Genomic DNA, 16573 nt, shown 5'->3' with positions numbered 1-16573 from the left:
ACTGCAGTCTCCTGGTAACCAAGGATAAGGGAATATACATCTCCCACCACAGATATCGGAGGCTAGCTGTCTCGAATTGACAGGACTGAGCAAACTGTCAAGAAATGAAACCTATTTCAGTCCTAGTCCTCCAAAATTTGCAGCTAGAAAATTTTCATAAATGGCCCAGAAGTCAATTGTGTTGGAAAGTCAGCAAACCCATGAAAACCACTGCAGCTCCACTGCACTGCCAAGTGGCCATCGGAAAGGGAAGACAGAGCTGTATAAGAAACAGCACCAAAACTTCCCTATTATACAGAAAAGCTCAAACCACGGATACACCCAATTACACACAAATGTGGAGTGTACAAAAGCACCAGTGACCGGTATTTGAAATACCCACACTACCCTTCCACAGGTTGTACATCGCCTGCCATAATTCCCTCCTTTACGCATCAAAATCAATGTAAAAGTTCTCCAGGGAAGGGAGTAACCACTAAAGAATACTTGACAGCTGATGGTATCATATTGTGTACAACTATATAAATTCTGATCCAATTAAGTCCCTTAAAGTAAAAAGTGTATATATTACATTTAGCCTGTAAAAGGTTCTTCTTGGTCATGAGCCCAAATTCTGGGTTGTAAAAATATTTCATTGGAAATAAATAAATATTTCTACTTATTCATACTCTTCTATATTTCTTCATTCATTTTTCTTTCAACCAATATTGAATGCTGTCTATAGGTAGGCATTATAGGTATCTATAGGATTGGTTGAAGGAAAATATACAAATGAAGAATGACACACATCACGTGTCAGGCACCATGCAAGGGCTGGTCTGGGACACAGATCTGATTTGTGGAGCTTACAGTCTAAGGGGGAGAAAAATAGAAAGACTCTAATCAAACAAGCACACCAGAATCATATTTTACACTTTGATAGTGTAATAAGGATAGACTAAGAGTTCATGGAAAAGGAAAATGGGAAAATCCACTTTATTTAGAAAGCAATGAAGGTCATGGAAAAAGGTAAAATCTCAGGAGGCCCTAACAGAGGATCTTTTTACTGCTCTGTTGCATAATGAGGTAGAAACAACAAAGAAATAGGACCGAGTCCTAGCTTTGCCTTTGTAGTAAGTCAGTGCTATTCCTGAGGTTATTTTCTCACCCAAATAATGGAGATGAGATTAACACCTACCTATACATATAATATATACTTCCCCAAAGGGATCATCAGGTTTGATGATCAAATATGACAAAATAACTGAAGTACATCATAAACTACAAAATGACATAAAGCTGTTGTTTGCTGTCATCTCCCTAAATTAAACCTCAACATGTATTACAAAAAAAAAAAAAAAATTTAACGATTCCAAATGGTCAGCAAGCTTCACTTATTTATACCAAATGTTTAGTAGGCTTCAAAACACAGTATGCATGATATGACATAGAACCCATGGGAGAAAGAAAGGTTCTGATATCAATGGGAGAAAAGAAGAGCTCTTTATAGATATCAGATTATACAGCATCAAATGTTGAATTTATGTTGCTTTACTAGTAAAATTCATAAAGTTCTTAATATGTAAATGATTTGTGCCCTAAATTCAAACCAAATACCTACTTCTACATGCAATGCAGCATATGATCACTGAGCCTGGCACAAGTTCCAGGCAGAGGTTGTTCACCACAGGACAATGAGTAAGACCCATCTTTAAGAGATGTAGCAACACAGCTTAACACTCTCCCTAAGGGGAAGACAAAAGCATTCTCTTTGCACTCTCCGTACCACCCCTTATAATATTAAACACAAACCTCCCTCCATGAAGAGCATATTATGTAAGGGATTATTCTCATCCATCTATGAAGTCTATTATATGCTTTCTTATCAGTTTCCCAGGATTGATGTCTGATCATAACTTAGGCATGAAACATACTGCCAGGGGAAAGTAATGTCCTCAATAAACAGTCTTACCTCCTAAATGCAGCAATCAGAAACCAACTGCCAACATGCTCCCTGGACCTGACCCCTGGAGTGCCTTCCACATAAGCAGTTTTCCAAACCCAACTGGGTCAGAGAGACACTTTTTCCGTTCTGCTGAGTCATCCCCCAGCTTACTCGGTAATAAGAGCATTAGCACATTTCCAACATTTAAAATGCTAGCAACAATTCCTATGCAAACTCTGAGTGCAGACAGAGCCTCTCCAGAAGAAATCAGTAAAGGACAGCTTTCTAACATGTGTTTATGTGGCTGTGATGGTGCGGGTGTCTTTAACTCGGTTTTCTATGTGGAACTAAGCCCTTTGTGCTGTCACTTTGGTAATTCTGTGGGGAATGCCACAGGCACCTGGGAAGCCTGAAACTGAATTACTGAGTGTCAAGTGACTTGCCTAGGGCTAGATGTTCCCAGAAACCTGGAAACCGAACCTGAAACTCCCAATCCCATTAGACTCTTTGCAGCACACGACCTGGAATTCAGCTCCTCCGCCTGAGAAGTTGGCCAGGTGCTGGACACTGGGTACTCCTTCAGCATTCACTAAGGGCAGAGAAACTCCAGAATCTGCAGCGCTAGAGGGGAGCTGATTAAGTGAAGTTTTATCAAAGATGCCTAAAAGCTGAATTCTCCAGTTGAGCTCAGCTCACTCTAGCCAAGATAACCCTCTCCTCTTTCCTGCTCTTCTAAGAGGGGAAACACAAAATGAGTGCAAATCTCTTATGTGTTCCTATGACTGCATCCATCAGTGATGCCGTGTTAAAGCTGCTTGTTGAGATGTACCATACTTCTTTTACATCGAGACATTGGAAAACAAATTGATTTTATAAAAAGAAAATACAGCAAATGAGAAAGGGATACAATACAGCAAACATAAGGGACAAATCCACCTCTCATAATAACTAAAGACACACACCATATGTTACATAAAAGGTACTCACAATCTAAAAAAAAAAAGAAAAAAAAGAAAAGAAAAGACAATAAATGGAATTCTCTTGTGATGCAGTTAGACTAAGGATCCAGCTTTGTCACTGCAGCAGCTCAGGTCGTTGCTGTGGCAGGGGTTTGATCCCTGGCTGAGGAACTTCCACATGCCATGGGCAGGGCAAAAGAAAGACAATAGTTTATGATTTATATGCATGAAATCAGGACGAATAATACTATAGTTGCTGTTTCATTAGGATAAGCTATTTTTAATAGACTAATAAAGGATAGAATAATAACAAAGTACAAGTTAAATCATAGGAAATTAGTATTTATGTTACTAGAGTTTGAGTCTAGTTTTATATCCCCAATACTTCAGAATTAATTAAGTAAAAATTAAATATGTGTAGTTTCTGAATTAATAAATCAAACAATGGCTTATTCTAATAACTCAAAAAAAGAATTCGTGACTACTTTAAAATATTGTTTCTATTTTTTAATTAATTGATTTTTAAAGAAAATACTTCATTCTCTCTCAGTAAAAACTATGTCTGAATTAAAATTTTCCAATTGTTTAATATTTTTAGTATTCCCTTATGTTTCCTAAATTTTCAGTAATTTTTGTCCACTTACCCATTCCTCCATATATCTATTCAACATATGTTTATTATACACTTGGGCCAATGCTAAGCACCAGAATCACAACACATGCATTTAAGTTTTCAGTAGACAGTGTTCTATCATGTGTACAATCTCACTTAAAGTAATATGTAAACTAAATCTCAATAATTAAAGTTATTAATTAACAACATGCACAGTTTTTAAAGATTGTCTAAAAAGTTTAAAACAAGAGTTAAGAGAAAAGGGAAGTTATGTAAAAGAAAATGTTTTTTTGTTTGACTGCTATCAAATCAGCTAATTAAAAAAAATAAGAAGTGCATGGAAAGAAAAATTGGAAGATTAGGAAAACATGGAAATGTAGAATATCTCCATTATCAGTGAAGCATGTTATAGCACAATAATGTTAAATATTAAAATACTAAAATTCATTCTTAGACTGTTAATACCAAACACCAAAATGCATTATGACATATATATGTGTATGCATAACATATCTATTTACATAGTTTTTGGAAGTCAGAGGCATTCATTGGAGGTACCAACTATAGGCAATACTAGTAGATAAAGACTGTGCCGTACAATTGTTTAAAGAGAAAAGTAACAATATTTTTTACATCCACACCAAAATGCTAACAAGCACACCTCTGTCCCACTTTGAGATATATATTTTACACATCCTTATTTCAAATATTAGTGAGTTTTTATTTATTTCACTAAGTACATGTTTTCAAAAATATAGTTGAGAAGAAAACTTCAAAGAACAGCCTTCCATGATCATTCATCCTTAATCTTCCGGTAAATTTTGCTCTTCTACCTTATCATCCTCACTCCTGAACCTTAACGAACATTTTAGCCAAAACAGTCAGCTTAAACCACATCTTAAACCATGTCCACCACCTGCTTGAAAACATTTGCAGACCCCTTAACTTTTATTTTTGCTTTTTAGGGCCGCACCCTCGGCATATGGAGATTTCCAGGCTAGGGGTCCAATCAGAGCTACAGCTGCAGGCTAGCGCGCCACAGCCACAGCAACGCAGGGTCCAAGCCATGTCTGTGACCTACACCACACCTCATAGCAACGCCAGATCCTTAACCCACTGAGCGAAGCCAGAAATCAAACCCATAACCTCGTGGTTCCTAGTCTGATTCATTTCCACTGCGCCAGGAAAGGAACTCTCAGACGCCTTAATTTTTAAAAATTAGCATCTGAAATCCTTGGCAAGGCAGAGAAGGGCCTAGGTGAACTGGAGTTTGTCCTGCTTTCATCATAATCTCCTATCCTGCTTATCTGTCCATCCATAGCTTTGCCAATTTCTTGCCTGACCCAGAGCATCCTTCTCTTCCTATGTCTGTCACAATTCTATTCCCCCATTCGCTCACCCAACTTAAATATCACTTAAAAATTATTATAAGTTGATTTACAATGTTCTGTCAAATTCTGCTGTAAAACATCATTCTTAATATCTTCAAGGAGGCTTTCTATGTCAGAACTAAGCTCAGTCTCTCCCCCCCCCCATTCTTTCATCCTTTCTTCTTTTCCTCCCTCTATCCCTCTCCCTCCCCACTTTGGCAGTAGGCCTAGACCCTTTCCTTTGTTCCTCTAATGGGGCTTACCAATTTTTGTTACAACTATTTTACATATAGTTGATAAGTCTCCTCTGCTAGCCACAACATCCTAAGAGCAATATTATTTCTTCTTTAGTTTCATAACCTAAGAACACTTAGCTCTATGCAATTAGTAAGGTGATTAAGGAAGCTCATAAATATAATTTATTGTTTTCAAGCAACATGATTTGAGGGATGGGTTTAATCTTATGCTCACATACTCTCAGTTCCTTCCCTATAAAATGTTACCTCCAAAATGATACTTTCTATGATTCTATGATTCTATATCTGAAATTCCTTTAATAAAAAAATAGGTCAAATACCATTTCTATGATCTTGATCATGAGTTAAGGGAAATCAGATTTTTCTAGGGGCTGATTTTACCAATCCACCTGTGGAAGATATTTCAGATGCCAGTCAGTCCATCTATCCAATGGCCTTCAATCTCCATTCCAATCAATCCTCAAGTTTTGAAAGCCACAAAAAGTACCATCATGAGAATTCAAAAAAAAATGCACATAACTATACTATAGCTACATTATGCATAATTATAGGCTTTGCGATATGTAATTAAAGATTACTCAATATAACGGCTTGTATCTTCAATTTGACTTTTTATTATTGGGTCCAGAGACAAATGGGACACCTCAATTCATAGTGCAAGAATTAGGCAAGTATTGATAAAGTTTTTAAGATACTAAGTATCAATATGATGCATGAATGACTGGATAACTAAGTTTAAAAATTCAAAGAAAATACACAAGGGTCTGCAATAAGACATTCTCCTCATTCCCCTGGTAGTATGGAGTCCTTAAAGCACCACATCAGTATATTTTCTCCTTCATTTGGCAATCATTATAATAATTTTTGACATAAAAGTTCACTAAAGAGTTTATTAGCTTCTATACAAAACTATCTTCTCTAAAGAATGTAAAGTTTCCAATTAAGAAAATCACATATTACAGAGTAGATCTTGAATATATTAACTGTCTCCCTTTTAACAGAATTACTTTTACAAAATTACAAAAAGTAAAATATATGTGATATTTTCGATATATGTAAAGTCCTTCTACATTTCTTGCTAACACATTATTATAATGCTTTGAATATAAATGTCCTGAGTAATATACATTGAAAGAAGGATACTTTTTTAAAAAATCACATTTTATAATTTTAAAATCTTTAGATTAAGAGTGAAAAATGTATAAAAATAGTTCTGTGTAGTCAAAGATACCGTATATTTAAAATAATAGTTTTAGTTTATTTGTAAACATCCATATTTCTATGTTATTGCAGTGTTTTTCAAAATAATGTCCACAAAATGCCTGCTTCAAGATAATCTGAAGCACTAGTTTTAAATGCAGAGACCTCAAGCTTCCATTCCATACAAAATCAGAGCCTGAGAGTGTGCATTTAAAACAAGTTTTCCCACGTGACTCTGAGGTCCACCAGACTTGAGAAATCTATTGGGTCTATCTTATGCCAGTGCTATATTTTAAAAAAGAAAAGTTGCCAAATGATTTTGTTCAAAAAAACACATATATTTTCTCTCTCTCTCTCTTTCTCTCTCTCTCTCTCTCTCTCTCTCTCTCTCTCTCTCTCCCCCTTCTCCTGCCCTCCCTCTCTTCTTTCTATATATATATATATATACACACACATATTTATAGTTTCCAAAAGCCCATGCTTACAATTTCTAAAGTGTCACTCAACAGAAAAATACACCTGTTTCCGAAGCCCATGATATTTCAGCTCAATTAACAAACGAAAGGGGTCCTTTTCCTCCTTATTCCCTGTCGTCCTAAAGGATCCTGAGCAAAAGCCCGTGGCACTCACTTCGCACCTCGGGACACGGACCTCTGCTTCCCACAGGTCAGAACACTGAATCCCATCAGCATGAACACAGCCCTCAGTGACACTGAACACTCGTTTCTCCGGGCACAGAGAGCCCGCTGGCTGCACAAGCCCTTCAGTTCTCAGAGCCTCCCGGGCCGTCAGCACCTCAGACAGAGCCTGCAGGAGTGGGTTCCGGGTTTCACTGTCCTAAGCCTGCCCTAGGAAAAGCCGCTGACACCAAGGAAACTGACCCAAGACACGCAGAACACACATACCGGCGCCCATCGTTCTCTCCAGTGGCCAGCACCTCTTTCCAAAAGACAACAAAAGAACCCTGAAGTACCTCTTACCTAGAATACGATCCACCCCCACAGCTCTCCTCTCCTCCCCCGCTCCCCGGCGCCTGTTGCTAGGGAGCGAGATGGCACTGGGGCAGCCTCAGGACCAGGGTAGCGACCTCGGGAGGAGCAGGGAGCACCCAGGCAGCAGTGGAAGCCCAGCTTCAGGTGAGACCATGACCCCTTCCTACTACAGGAAAGGTGCACCCTTCGCGCCGCTCTGACGCCTACGACGCCCTCTGCGCGCTCAGGCTGGCGGAGGGGGCCGAGCGACTAGAAGGCCGGCACCCGGGAGCGCCGCTCCCTCTGCGGGCCCAGAAAGCTCGGCCCGGCAGAGAAGGCCTCTGGCCCGATACTGTGTACGCCCGTGGGCCCAGACAGCGGGGCAGGGGCTCGGGGACAGCCCTGCGGAGGGCAGGCACTCACCATGTTGACTTCGGAAACCATGTCTATGCTGGCGATGTCGATGTTCATCCCCACGCAGACCGGGGGACCTGCGGGAAGCGCACGACACGGTGATCAGCCAGGCTCCGGCACCGGCTGCGGGCGGCTCTGAGGAGGGGTGGTGGGCTATCGGAGGAGGGGGCGCAGGCGAAGTGTCCCCTTCCCCACTCCGCCGCAGTTCGGCGGAAGCGGCCCCCGCCCCCCTCCTCCACCCAGGCCGCCAGCGCGGTGGGTCGCGCGCGCTTCCCGCAGCGGCCGCGCACACCCCACTTACCCCCGAAGTCGGGTCTTAGGCGAATGTCGTAGCCTTTCAACAGCTTGTCCACCGTCTCCTTCACAAAGGACATGTTCCCAGGATCATTCACGCTGCGGGAGGGGCGAGGGGCACAGAGAGCCGGGTCAGGCGGCGGCTTGCCAGCCAGCGCCCGGCGCGCACACCCGCGCGCCCTGCCCGCCGCCCGGCCCGTTTCCCGTCAACCCACCCGCGACCCTACCTCTGGGCACAGCACACCACTGCCACCAGCACTGGGGCCGAGAAGATGCCAAAAAGCCTTCCTCCCGCAAAGCCCCACATCCCTCCGCCGCGCCCCGGCACGGGGGAGGGGGCGCCCCGCCGCCGTCGCGACCCGCAGCCGGGGCTGCTCCTGCTGCTGCCGCCGCCGCCGCCGCCGCGCTGGCCCCGAGCGGAGGAGGGCGCAGGGGGAGGGGAGGGGGGAGGAGGAGCGGGAGCGGGGAGAGGAGGAGCAGCGGGCGCGGGAGCGCTGGGAGGGGGAGGAGACGGCGAGCCCAAGGCCGAGCCCGCCGCGCCGCGCACCCGGCCCTCCCCCGCACTGGCCGCGGCCGGTGGCCCTGGCCCTCCGCGCTCTCGCCCGCCTAGGCTGCTATGGACGGGACCCTGAGCCTGGACCGGGACTGCAGGCAGGAACCGGGGCGGTGCGGCGCGGCGTAGGGCCGGGGGTCGGCCGCGAAGCCAGCTCCCTGCGGCCAGGATTCCTGCGACCCGGGGAAGGAGCAGGGTTGTCAGCGACGGCGACACAGGCAGCGACTGAGAAGGAAACGCTGTCCGCTTCCCCCTACCCGCTCCGCAGCCCGACTCCTTCCCTACGACCCCCGCCCAGCCGCAGCGCAGGCCGAGCCCGTGGGTGCAGCAGAGCGCCTCGGACCGAGGGACTGCGCGCTGCAACGCCGGGAGGGAGGCTGCGGGGCCCGGGGGAAGCCCCTACCTCACCTGCGGGGCTCTATGACTCGCGTCCCCAGGGTCCAGGAGAGCCAGATGGGCAGCAGGAGAGCGGGGAGCCCGGAGCACATGGCGCTGTTCCTCCGACCTAACCTGGGTGGGATCCGCTCTCCCCCACCGTCACGGAACATTCTAACAGCGAAGCGGGGATCCCCGCCCCTGCCCCCACCCACGGGCTTTCCCGCCTGACCCATCATCCAGCCCCTTGCATGGCGGCTCGATTAATAATTTATGCAATGTAAAACCATTTCTAAAATTGATTCCTTAAACTATTTCTTCACTCTCACCCCCCGAACATTTCATTTGAGCACTAGGCCCTCCCTACTCATATAAATACATTCATAATAAGTGTTTAAAAGAGGTCTGAATATGCACACTTTATTAGCTGTAAACCGGTGTTCACATTAGATGCGGAGACCCAGACTGTCGTCATCCCAGAGATGGGCCTTTTCTCCCGCAGCCTGGAGCTGTCCGTGGTTCTTAATGTAAGATAAGGAACCTGGGTTTCTCTGTGACCAGCTCCCATCCTTTGGTTCTCATTTTAGACCTCTAACTTCTTGGCCAAGAAACAGTCCACTCTGCCTTGGGTCTCACCACTATGTACTTCAGGAATGACTGCTCACTCGTGGCCATAGGTTGTATATTTTTTTTTTGCTGAATGATCCTCAACAAAGTTTCTCTGTGCTTCAGACTTCTAATATTGAAGAAAATGGTCACACATTCCTACTTGTGGTCAACCAATAAAACTTACCAATCAAGCCCATTTTCTGCTTGATAGACTTCCTTGGGCCATTACATGACCCCAATGAATGGTTGGTAATAGATAACTGCTTCTCTGTATTGACTTATTTTTTTCTACCAAGCTTAAGGTTTTCTTTTCTATTGTCAAGACTTTATATTGGTAAATATCTAAACCTATACCCTGGGCATATTTCTGGCATTAATTGTAAATATCATTGCCCTTTTTTAAAAATCAGCAATTTATATTTTTGAAACAGAAAATGTGACCGCAAAACCTGAAAGGTTGCTATTAAGATAGGTTAAGAGATAAATATAGCTCCCTAATTATTTTCTGGAAAAGTCTGTTCACAACTACTTTGTATTCTGTGCCCTGTTAATGTGCAATGTAATTACTTAGGTAAATTAGATCTGTATTACCATAGCTTCCCCTCCACATTCATGTTTCCATCTTTTCTCCTGTTTGCATGTACCTCTTTTAGAAAAATGCCCTATGAGGGATCACAGCTATAGAAAATAAACAATGACAATATGGTGTTTGAGTAAAACTGACAACATATCAAGAATAATCCCCTTGCCATTATTTTATATGTCCTAAAACTTGAAAACAACATTACAAATATTATTATCCAATCATGTACTGCCTCAGATCTTGGCATCAACCAATCTCTGAGTCTCTTGGCCTTATTTTCTATCCCAGGTGCTGCTTCAGCATGCAGTTCTGCAAGAACTCTTATCAGCTTTTCATGGGAATTAATGAATACTCCTCACCTTCTGTCCACATTACTTGTTTCTCACCTCCCACCTTCAGGCTTCTCAGAGAGCAATGAGGTCCAAATGTGCAACCGAAGTTATCATAGAGTTAGCCATCCCTGGGGTGGACCTTGGATGAACTGAAGTTGGGAGCTAGGAGATAAATGATTCTCCCTCTATTTCCTCCTAAGAAATGTCCTGTGATGCCTTAGTAACTCCTCTTTTTTCCCTCTTCTTCCATGCCTTTTCTTTCACTCTTGGCTTCATTAGTATTACACACCCTAGAAAAGTGATAGCACTTAGATTTGCCGGAGGGTATGTTTTCTGGGGAACCCAAACTAAGTCATCAAGCCATTGGAAAATCATTAAAAGTATCACCCAAAATTCTATCTTTTTATAGTGTGAAAGAAAAATCAAAGAGAAATATTGTGGTAAGTGTACCCTGGTATAATCAAGATACATGGGGCCATGAGGCTCATCACAGTTGCTGTCCAACTTGCACCTACAGGAGTAACAAAGGCTAGGCATGAAACCTTTGGTCACCCTCCTGTCTGAGCTCCTCCCACGGCTGTCTAGGAAGGTTTGATGAGCACAGAACCCCAGATACCCCCATCCTTCCACTCTCTTTCCAGGATTCCTGAAACCAAGAATATTGTCATGCTTTTACTAGATGGTGCTAACATATTAGCCAAATCAATGAGACATTGCTAATGCAGTTCCTACTTTCATTTATTTTCTATAGAAAGAATAAAAGGCTTTAGGTGTCCCACAATGGATAGATTTTCATGTCAAAAGAAAAAGGAGATGAATGCCATTTTGTTCATAGTAAAGTGGCTTTAAGCAGGCTAGAATAAACTTTGGAGGCCCTGAAGGTAGGAAGAAGGAAAGGAAAGAGATAGATGAAGAGCATCATAACATGATCAGTTTACCTAGTCCGTGTTTGTGCATTTTGGCAGACCCAAATGCCTTTCACTAAGCTGTGTTTGCTCACAATTGCCTCTAACTTATAGAAAATCAAGTTGTCTTTTTATTTTCATTTTATTGTATTTTATTGTATTGTATTGTATTGTATTGTATTGTATTGTATTGTATTGTCTTTTTGCCATTTCTTGGGCCGCTCCCGCGGCATATGGAGATTCCCAGGCTAGGGGTTGAATCGGAGCTGTAGCCACCGGCCTACGCCAGAGCCACAGCAATGTGGGGTCTGAGCCGCGTCTGCGACCTACACCACAGCTCATGGCAACTCATGGCAACGCCGGGTCCTTAACCCACTGAGCAAGGGCAGGGATCGAACCCACAACCTCATGGTTCGTAGTCAGATTCGTTAACCAGTGCGCCACGACGGGAACTCCGAGTTGTCTTTTTAAACAGTATCAAAGTCTCTGACAATATATTTTAAAGCTCTTTTAAAATAACTTAATCAATTTGAGATATGACACATGAAATAAAAGGGTAAACATATATTTAGATGTCTTGAAAAATGTATAGACCAGTGTCCATTTCATCAAGCCCCAAACGCCCTCTCAGTCCATTAGCCTACAGGTCATTCCAGATCCAGACAAGCATGAACCTAGGTACTATATTATAGATTTTTTTTTTTGCCCGTTTTAACAGTCCATATAAGTGGAATTACATGGTATATGTTATTTTATGGCTGGCATCTATCCTTCAGTGTAATGTCTCTGACAGTCATCCTTGTCACATTGCAGAACCAAGATTTGTTTGATTTGTTTCTTTTTACTGCTGAGTAGTAGTCCATTGTGTGGTTATTCCACAATTTGTTTATCTGTTTATCTGTTGACGAACCTTTCCAGTTTGGGCTATTATGAATAAAAAGTCATGTATTAGTTTTTGTGTGGACATAAGTTTTATTTTCTCTTAGGTAAATTGCTAAGAGTGAATGGCTGAGTCATAAAGGAAAACGCATGTTTAGCTTTATAAGGAACAGCTAAAATATTTTCCAAAGTAATTGAAGGATTTTTAAATTTCACCAGCAATGCATAAGGATTGTGGCTGCTTCAATATCCCCCCTCATCAATCCTTGTGGATGTATAATAGTATCTCAGGTGGTTTTAATTTGAATTTTCTTGATGACACACCAGTGTATTTCATTTGCATACTGGCCACTCATACTTATTTTTGAATACATAAGATTTTTCCCCCTTTTTTTTTTTTTGTCTTTTTGCTATTTCTTGGGCCGCTCCCGCGGCATATGGAGATTCCCAGGCTAGGGGTCTAATCGGAGCCGTAGCCACCAGCCTACACCAGAGCCACAGCAACGCGTGATCCAAGCCACGTCTGCAACCTGCACCACAGCTCACGGCAACGCCGGATCGTCAACCCACTGAGCAAGGGCAGGGACTGAACCCGCAACCTCATGGTTCCTAGTCGGATTCGTTAACCACTGCACCACGACGGGAACTCCTCCCATTTTTTAGTGGCCATGCCCACAGCATATGGAAGTTACCAGGCCAGGGATTGACTCTGAGCCACAGCTGTGACCTACACCACAGCTGCAGCAATGCTAGATCCTTTAAACCACTGCCCAGGGCCGGGGTTCATAGGCTTGCCTCCACAGCACCCCAAGCCACTGCAGTCAGATTCTTAACCCACTGCACCACAGTAGGAACTCAATTTTGCCCATTTTAAAATTGCATTATTAGTCTTTTTATTGAGCTATGAGTTCTTTATGTATGCTAGATATAAGTGCTTTGTCAAATATATGTAACATTTTTGTTAAAAATCTTATATTTTTGTTGAAAATTAATCGACTTTATATGTGTGAGTATATTTGGAGACTTGTTTTATTTACTCTGTTTAATTGATCTAAAGATATATTCTTTCATTAATTCTATGTTATTCTGATTAATGTAGCTGTAAATATTGAAAATAAATATCATAATTTGTCCATCTCTGCTCTTTAAGAAGACTTAAAAAATGTTTTTGACTACTCGAGGTCTTTGCATTTTCATAGACATTTTAGAATGATCTTTTCAATTTCTACAAGGAAACTTCATGGGTCTTAATTTGTATTACATGTAATCTATAGATGAATTTAGGGAAACTTGACATCCTAATATTGAATCCTCCAATCTTTGAAAACCCTGTTTTTCTTCATTTATTTAGATCTTTAATGTTTTCTCAGAAATACAGTGTAGATTTCAATGCAAAGCTTTGCGTTTGATTCAGTAAATAATATCCCTCGTTTTGTCCTATTTTATGCTGTTATAAATGCTACTTTTAATACTTCATTATTCAATTGTTTGTTGGTAGTGTATAGAAATATAATTGATTTTAATATATGGATATTGCACACTACAATCTTGCTCAATGTACTATTATTTTAATAAAATTTTTGTAGATTCCCTGGGATTACATTAAAAACAATCATATACTCTCGGAATATAGACAGTTTTACTTCTTCCTCTCCTATCTGGAGGCCTTTTATTTCTTTTTCTTGCCTTACAGCTCTGACAGAGACCTCCAGTACAGTGTAGAATAGAAGTGGTGAGATTGGACACACTTCCTTTACTCCAATGTTAAGAGAAAATGTTCAGGTTTACATATATGTGCACACACACACATATATGTACTGTTAAATATGATGTTAAAGTCTTCCTCTTATTTTTCTTTTGTTCTCTCTACCTTTTCCTCTTTTCCCCTTTGCACGCCTCTCTGAAAAGTGAAAAGTTCGGTCTTAAGAATGGGGCAGTACAAGGTATGCACCTGGCATGGAATGAGGAACTTCCAGGACTTGGCCTAGGATGTCAGAGCCCGGGCAGCATGAGGAGGGCATGAGGTTTCATACCTTGAGTGGATGGAAAAAGGCATCCTTTTGGGTGGAAGACAAGTTTGTGTATCACTGGGGAAGGACAGCCCGGCAGGGGTGTCAGAGCCCATGGGAGATGAAGAAGGCATTGATGTGGACAAAGCAGACTGTGTTTGAAAATAGAGCCAAGACAAGGTGAAACCATGCCCCAGGGGAAGCTGGCCTAATGTGCAAGTAAGGATCTCAGAGGGTAGGAGAGGGTCCTGGCACGAGGGGTACCCTGTGTGAGGGTCTAAGCCCAGGAAGGATGAGGAAGACAGGGGGAGAAGGTAATGTGGGTAGCCATGTGCCTAGCAACCTGCCACAGAAACTCGGAGCTGGAGAAACGTTAGGAAGGCATCCACACTCTGGGCTGGCCCCAAATAGGAATTCAGAATCTGAACAGGGAGGGGAAAGTATGCAGGGAGTATGGTTAGTTGTGGCAACAAGAGATCAGTTATATAGCGGGGCACTGATTAAATGAGTAAACATGTTAAGGTAATGGAAGCCAGGTTTCTCCAGGTTAGAGATGAGAGTGATAATATGTGTGTGTGTGTGTGTGTGTGTGTGAGTCTTTTTAGGGCCGCACCCACAGCATATGGAAGTTCCCAGACTAGGGGTCCAATCAGAGCTGCAGCTGCTGGCCTAGGCCACAGCCACAGCAATGCCAGATAGAGCTGTGTCTGTGACCTACACTGTAGTTCACAGCAACCCCAGATCCTTAACCCACTGAGCAAGGCCAGGGATCGAACCCTCATCCTCATGGTTACTACTCGGTTCCACTGAGCCACAACAGCAACTCCAAGAGTGGGAAATATTAAAAAAGGGAGAAGTAATCCTTATGGTGTGACATTGCTATTGGATATATTAGTATGAACTGAAGATTTTGAAAATGTATAGGTAAGTAGAAATATGTTGATATACACATACACATATACATATATACAACCATATACTATATGTATATTTATTTACTGTATATATATCTATTTATTGTGTAGTATATGTATATTTATTTACTGTATACATCATATATGTATGTATATTTATTTTCTCTATACTGACACATATACAGATATTTACATACACCTAGGAACAGTGACAGCCCAATTGCAATCAGCATCCCCTATACCTAGATCTTGGATTATACATGTAATTTTCTGACTGAAATGAACCATGGCTACTTGGAAAAAGGGATGGGCAAGGAAGGTAAAAGGTGAGATTAAAATATCTTATGTCAGAGAATGATGCAGACATATCAAAGAGACCTAGAATGTGTTTGCACTGTACAATTCTGGAAAAAATTTGAGCATAAAAGTAAATCATGACAGTGATAAACCACAACCCATAAAAAAATTAAATTTGAGTTAATACATATTAATTAATCGATTAATTAAAATTTAATCACAAATGGTACATTTACACAGCTTTTAAGTATATACCCCACAAAATACTAATTATGAGGAAATTTTGCTGTATAGCTGGCAGATCCACCTTAATCAAGTGATCAATACAAATAAATTAAAGAATGGAATAAATCAAAATAATGTATCCCATGATACAAAACATTGAGTACCAGCGTATCAGCTCTATGACATTCCTAGCAAAGATATATAATCTGAATATAATTATGAGGAAAAATCAAAGCCAACTGAGAGATTTCAAATACAATCCAATGGCCCCATAATATTTAAAAGGTCATCAAAGTCAGGAAAGACTGAGAAACTATTCCAAACTGAGGGAAACTGAAGACTCAGAGGTTCTTAATGCATGTATGACTCTGAAGTGGGTCATTTTTCTCCAAGAGATACTAATGGGTCAAGTGGTAGATCTCAAATAGAATCTGAAAATCACATAGCAGTAGGAGTTCTCATCGTGGCACAGCAAAAATGAATCTGACTAGGAATTGTGAGGTTGTGGGTTCGATCCCTGGCCTTGCTCAGTGGGTTAAGGATCTGGCATTGCTGTGAGCTCTGGTGTAGCCCACAGATACGGCTTGGATCTGGTATTGCTGTGGCTCTGATGTAGGCCGGTGGCTACAGCTCTAGCCTGGGAACCTCCAAAAGCCACAGTGCGGCCCTAAAAAGACAAAAGACAAAAAATAAATAAATAAATAAAAATAAAACAAAAAAAAGATCACAAAGCAGTAATTTAATATATATTTCCTTATTTTGATGATTGTGTTATAATAACCTGGGAAAATCTCCTTGCATGTGTGAAAAATACCTCTTTGAGGATGACTGTCATCAGCTTGGCCTCTTATACATAAATGACTCAAGGAAAAGTTCATTTTGAAGTACTT

The 16573-nt window shown here is 41.9% G+C and overlaps 1 protein-coding gene across 4 annotated transcripts in view; it reads right to left on the bottom strand.

Annotated features, from left to right (window-relative positions):
- GABRB3 (gamma-aminobutyric acid type A receptor beta3 subunit) overlaps positions 1–16573 on the bottom strand; it is a 340074-nt gene that overhangs the window by 221779 nt on the left and 101722 nt on the right. The window contains exons 1-3 of one of the 4 annotated variants that reach the window (XM_021098607.1): positions 8964–9120; positions 8010–8101; positions 7718–7785 (exon numbers count right to left, since the gene is read on the bottom strand). In XM_021098607.1, the coding sequence (XP_020954266.1) occupies positions 7718–7785; positions 8010–8101; positions 8964–9103 (300 nt within the window). In that variant the 5' untranslated portion in view covers positions 9104–9120. Of the gene's footprint in view, positions 1–7717; positions 7786–8009; positions 8102–8229; positions 8425–8958; positions 9121–16573 lie in introns of those variants that run through there. The other 3 variants (XM_021098629.1, XM_021098621.1, XM_021098613.1) reach the window with 3 other exon arrangements.

This window comes from Sus scrofa, chromosome 1 (genome assembly GCF_000003025.6).
Source record: "Sus scrofa isolate TJ Tabasco breed Duroc chromosome 1, Sscrofa11.1, whole genome shotgun sequence".
In the NCBI taxonomy this organism is placed as follows: domain Eukaryota; kingdom Metazoa; phylum Chordata; class Mammalia; order Artiodactyla; family Suidae; genus Sus; species Sus scrofa.
The sequence above is the reverse complement of the archived record's forward strand: the minus strand, read 5'-3'. Positions and strand labels throughout refer to the sequence as shown.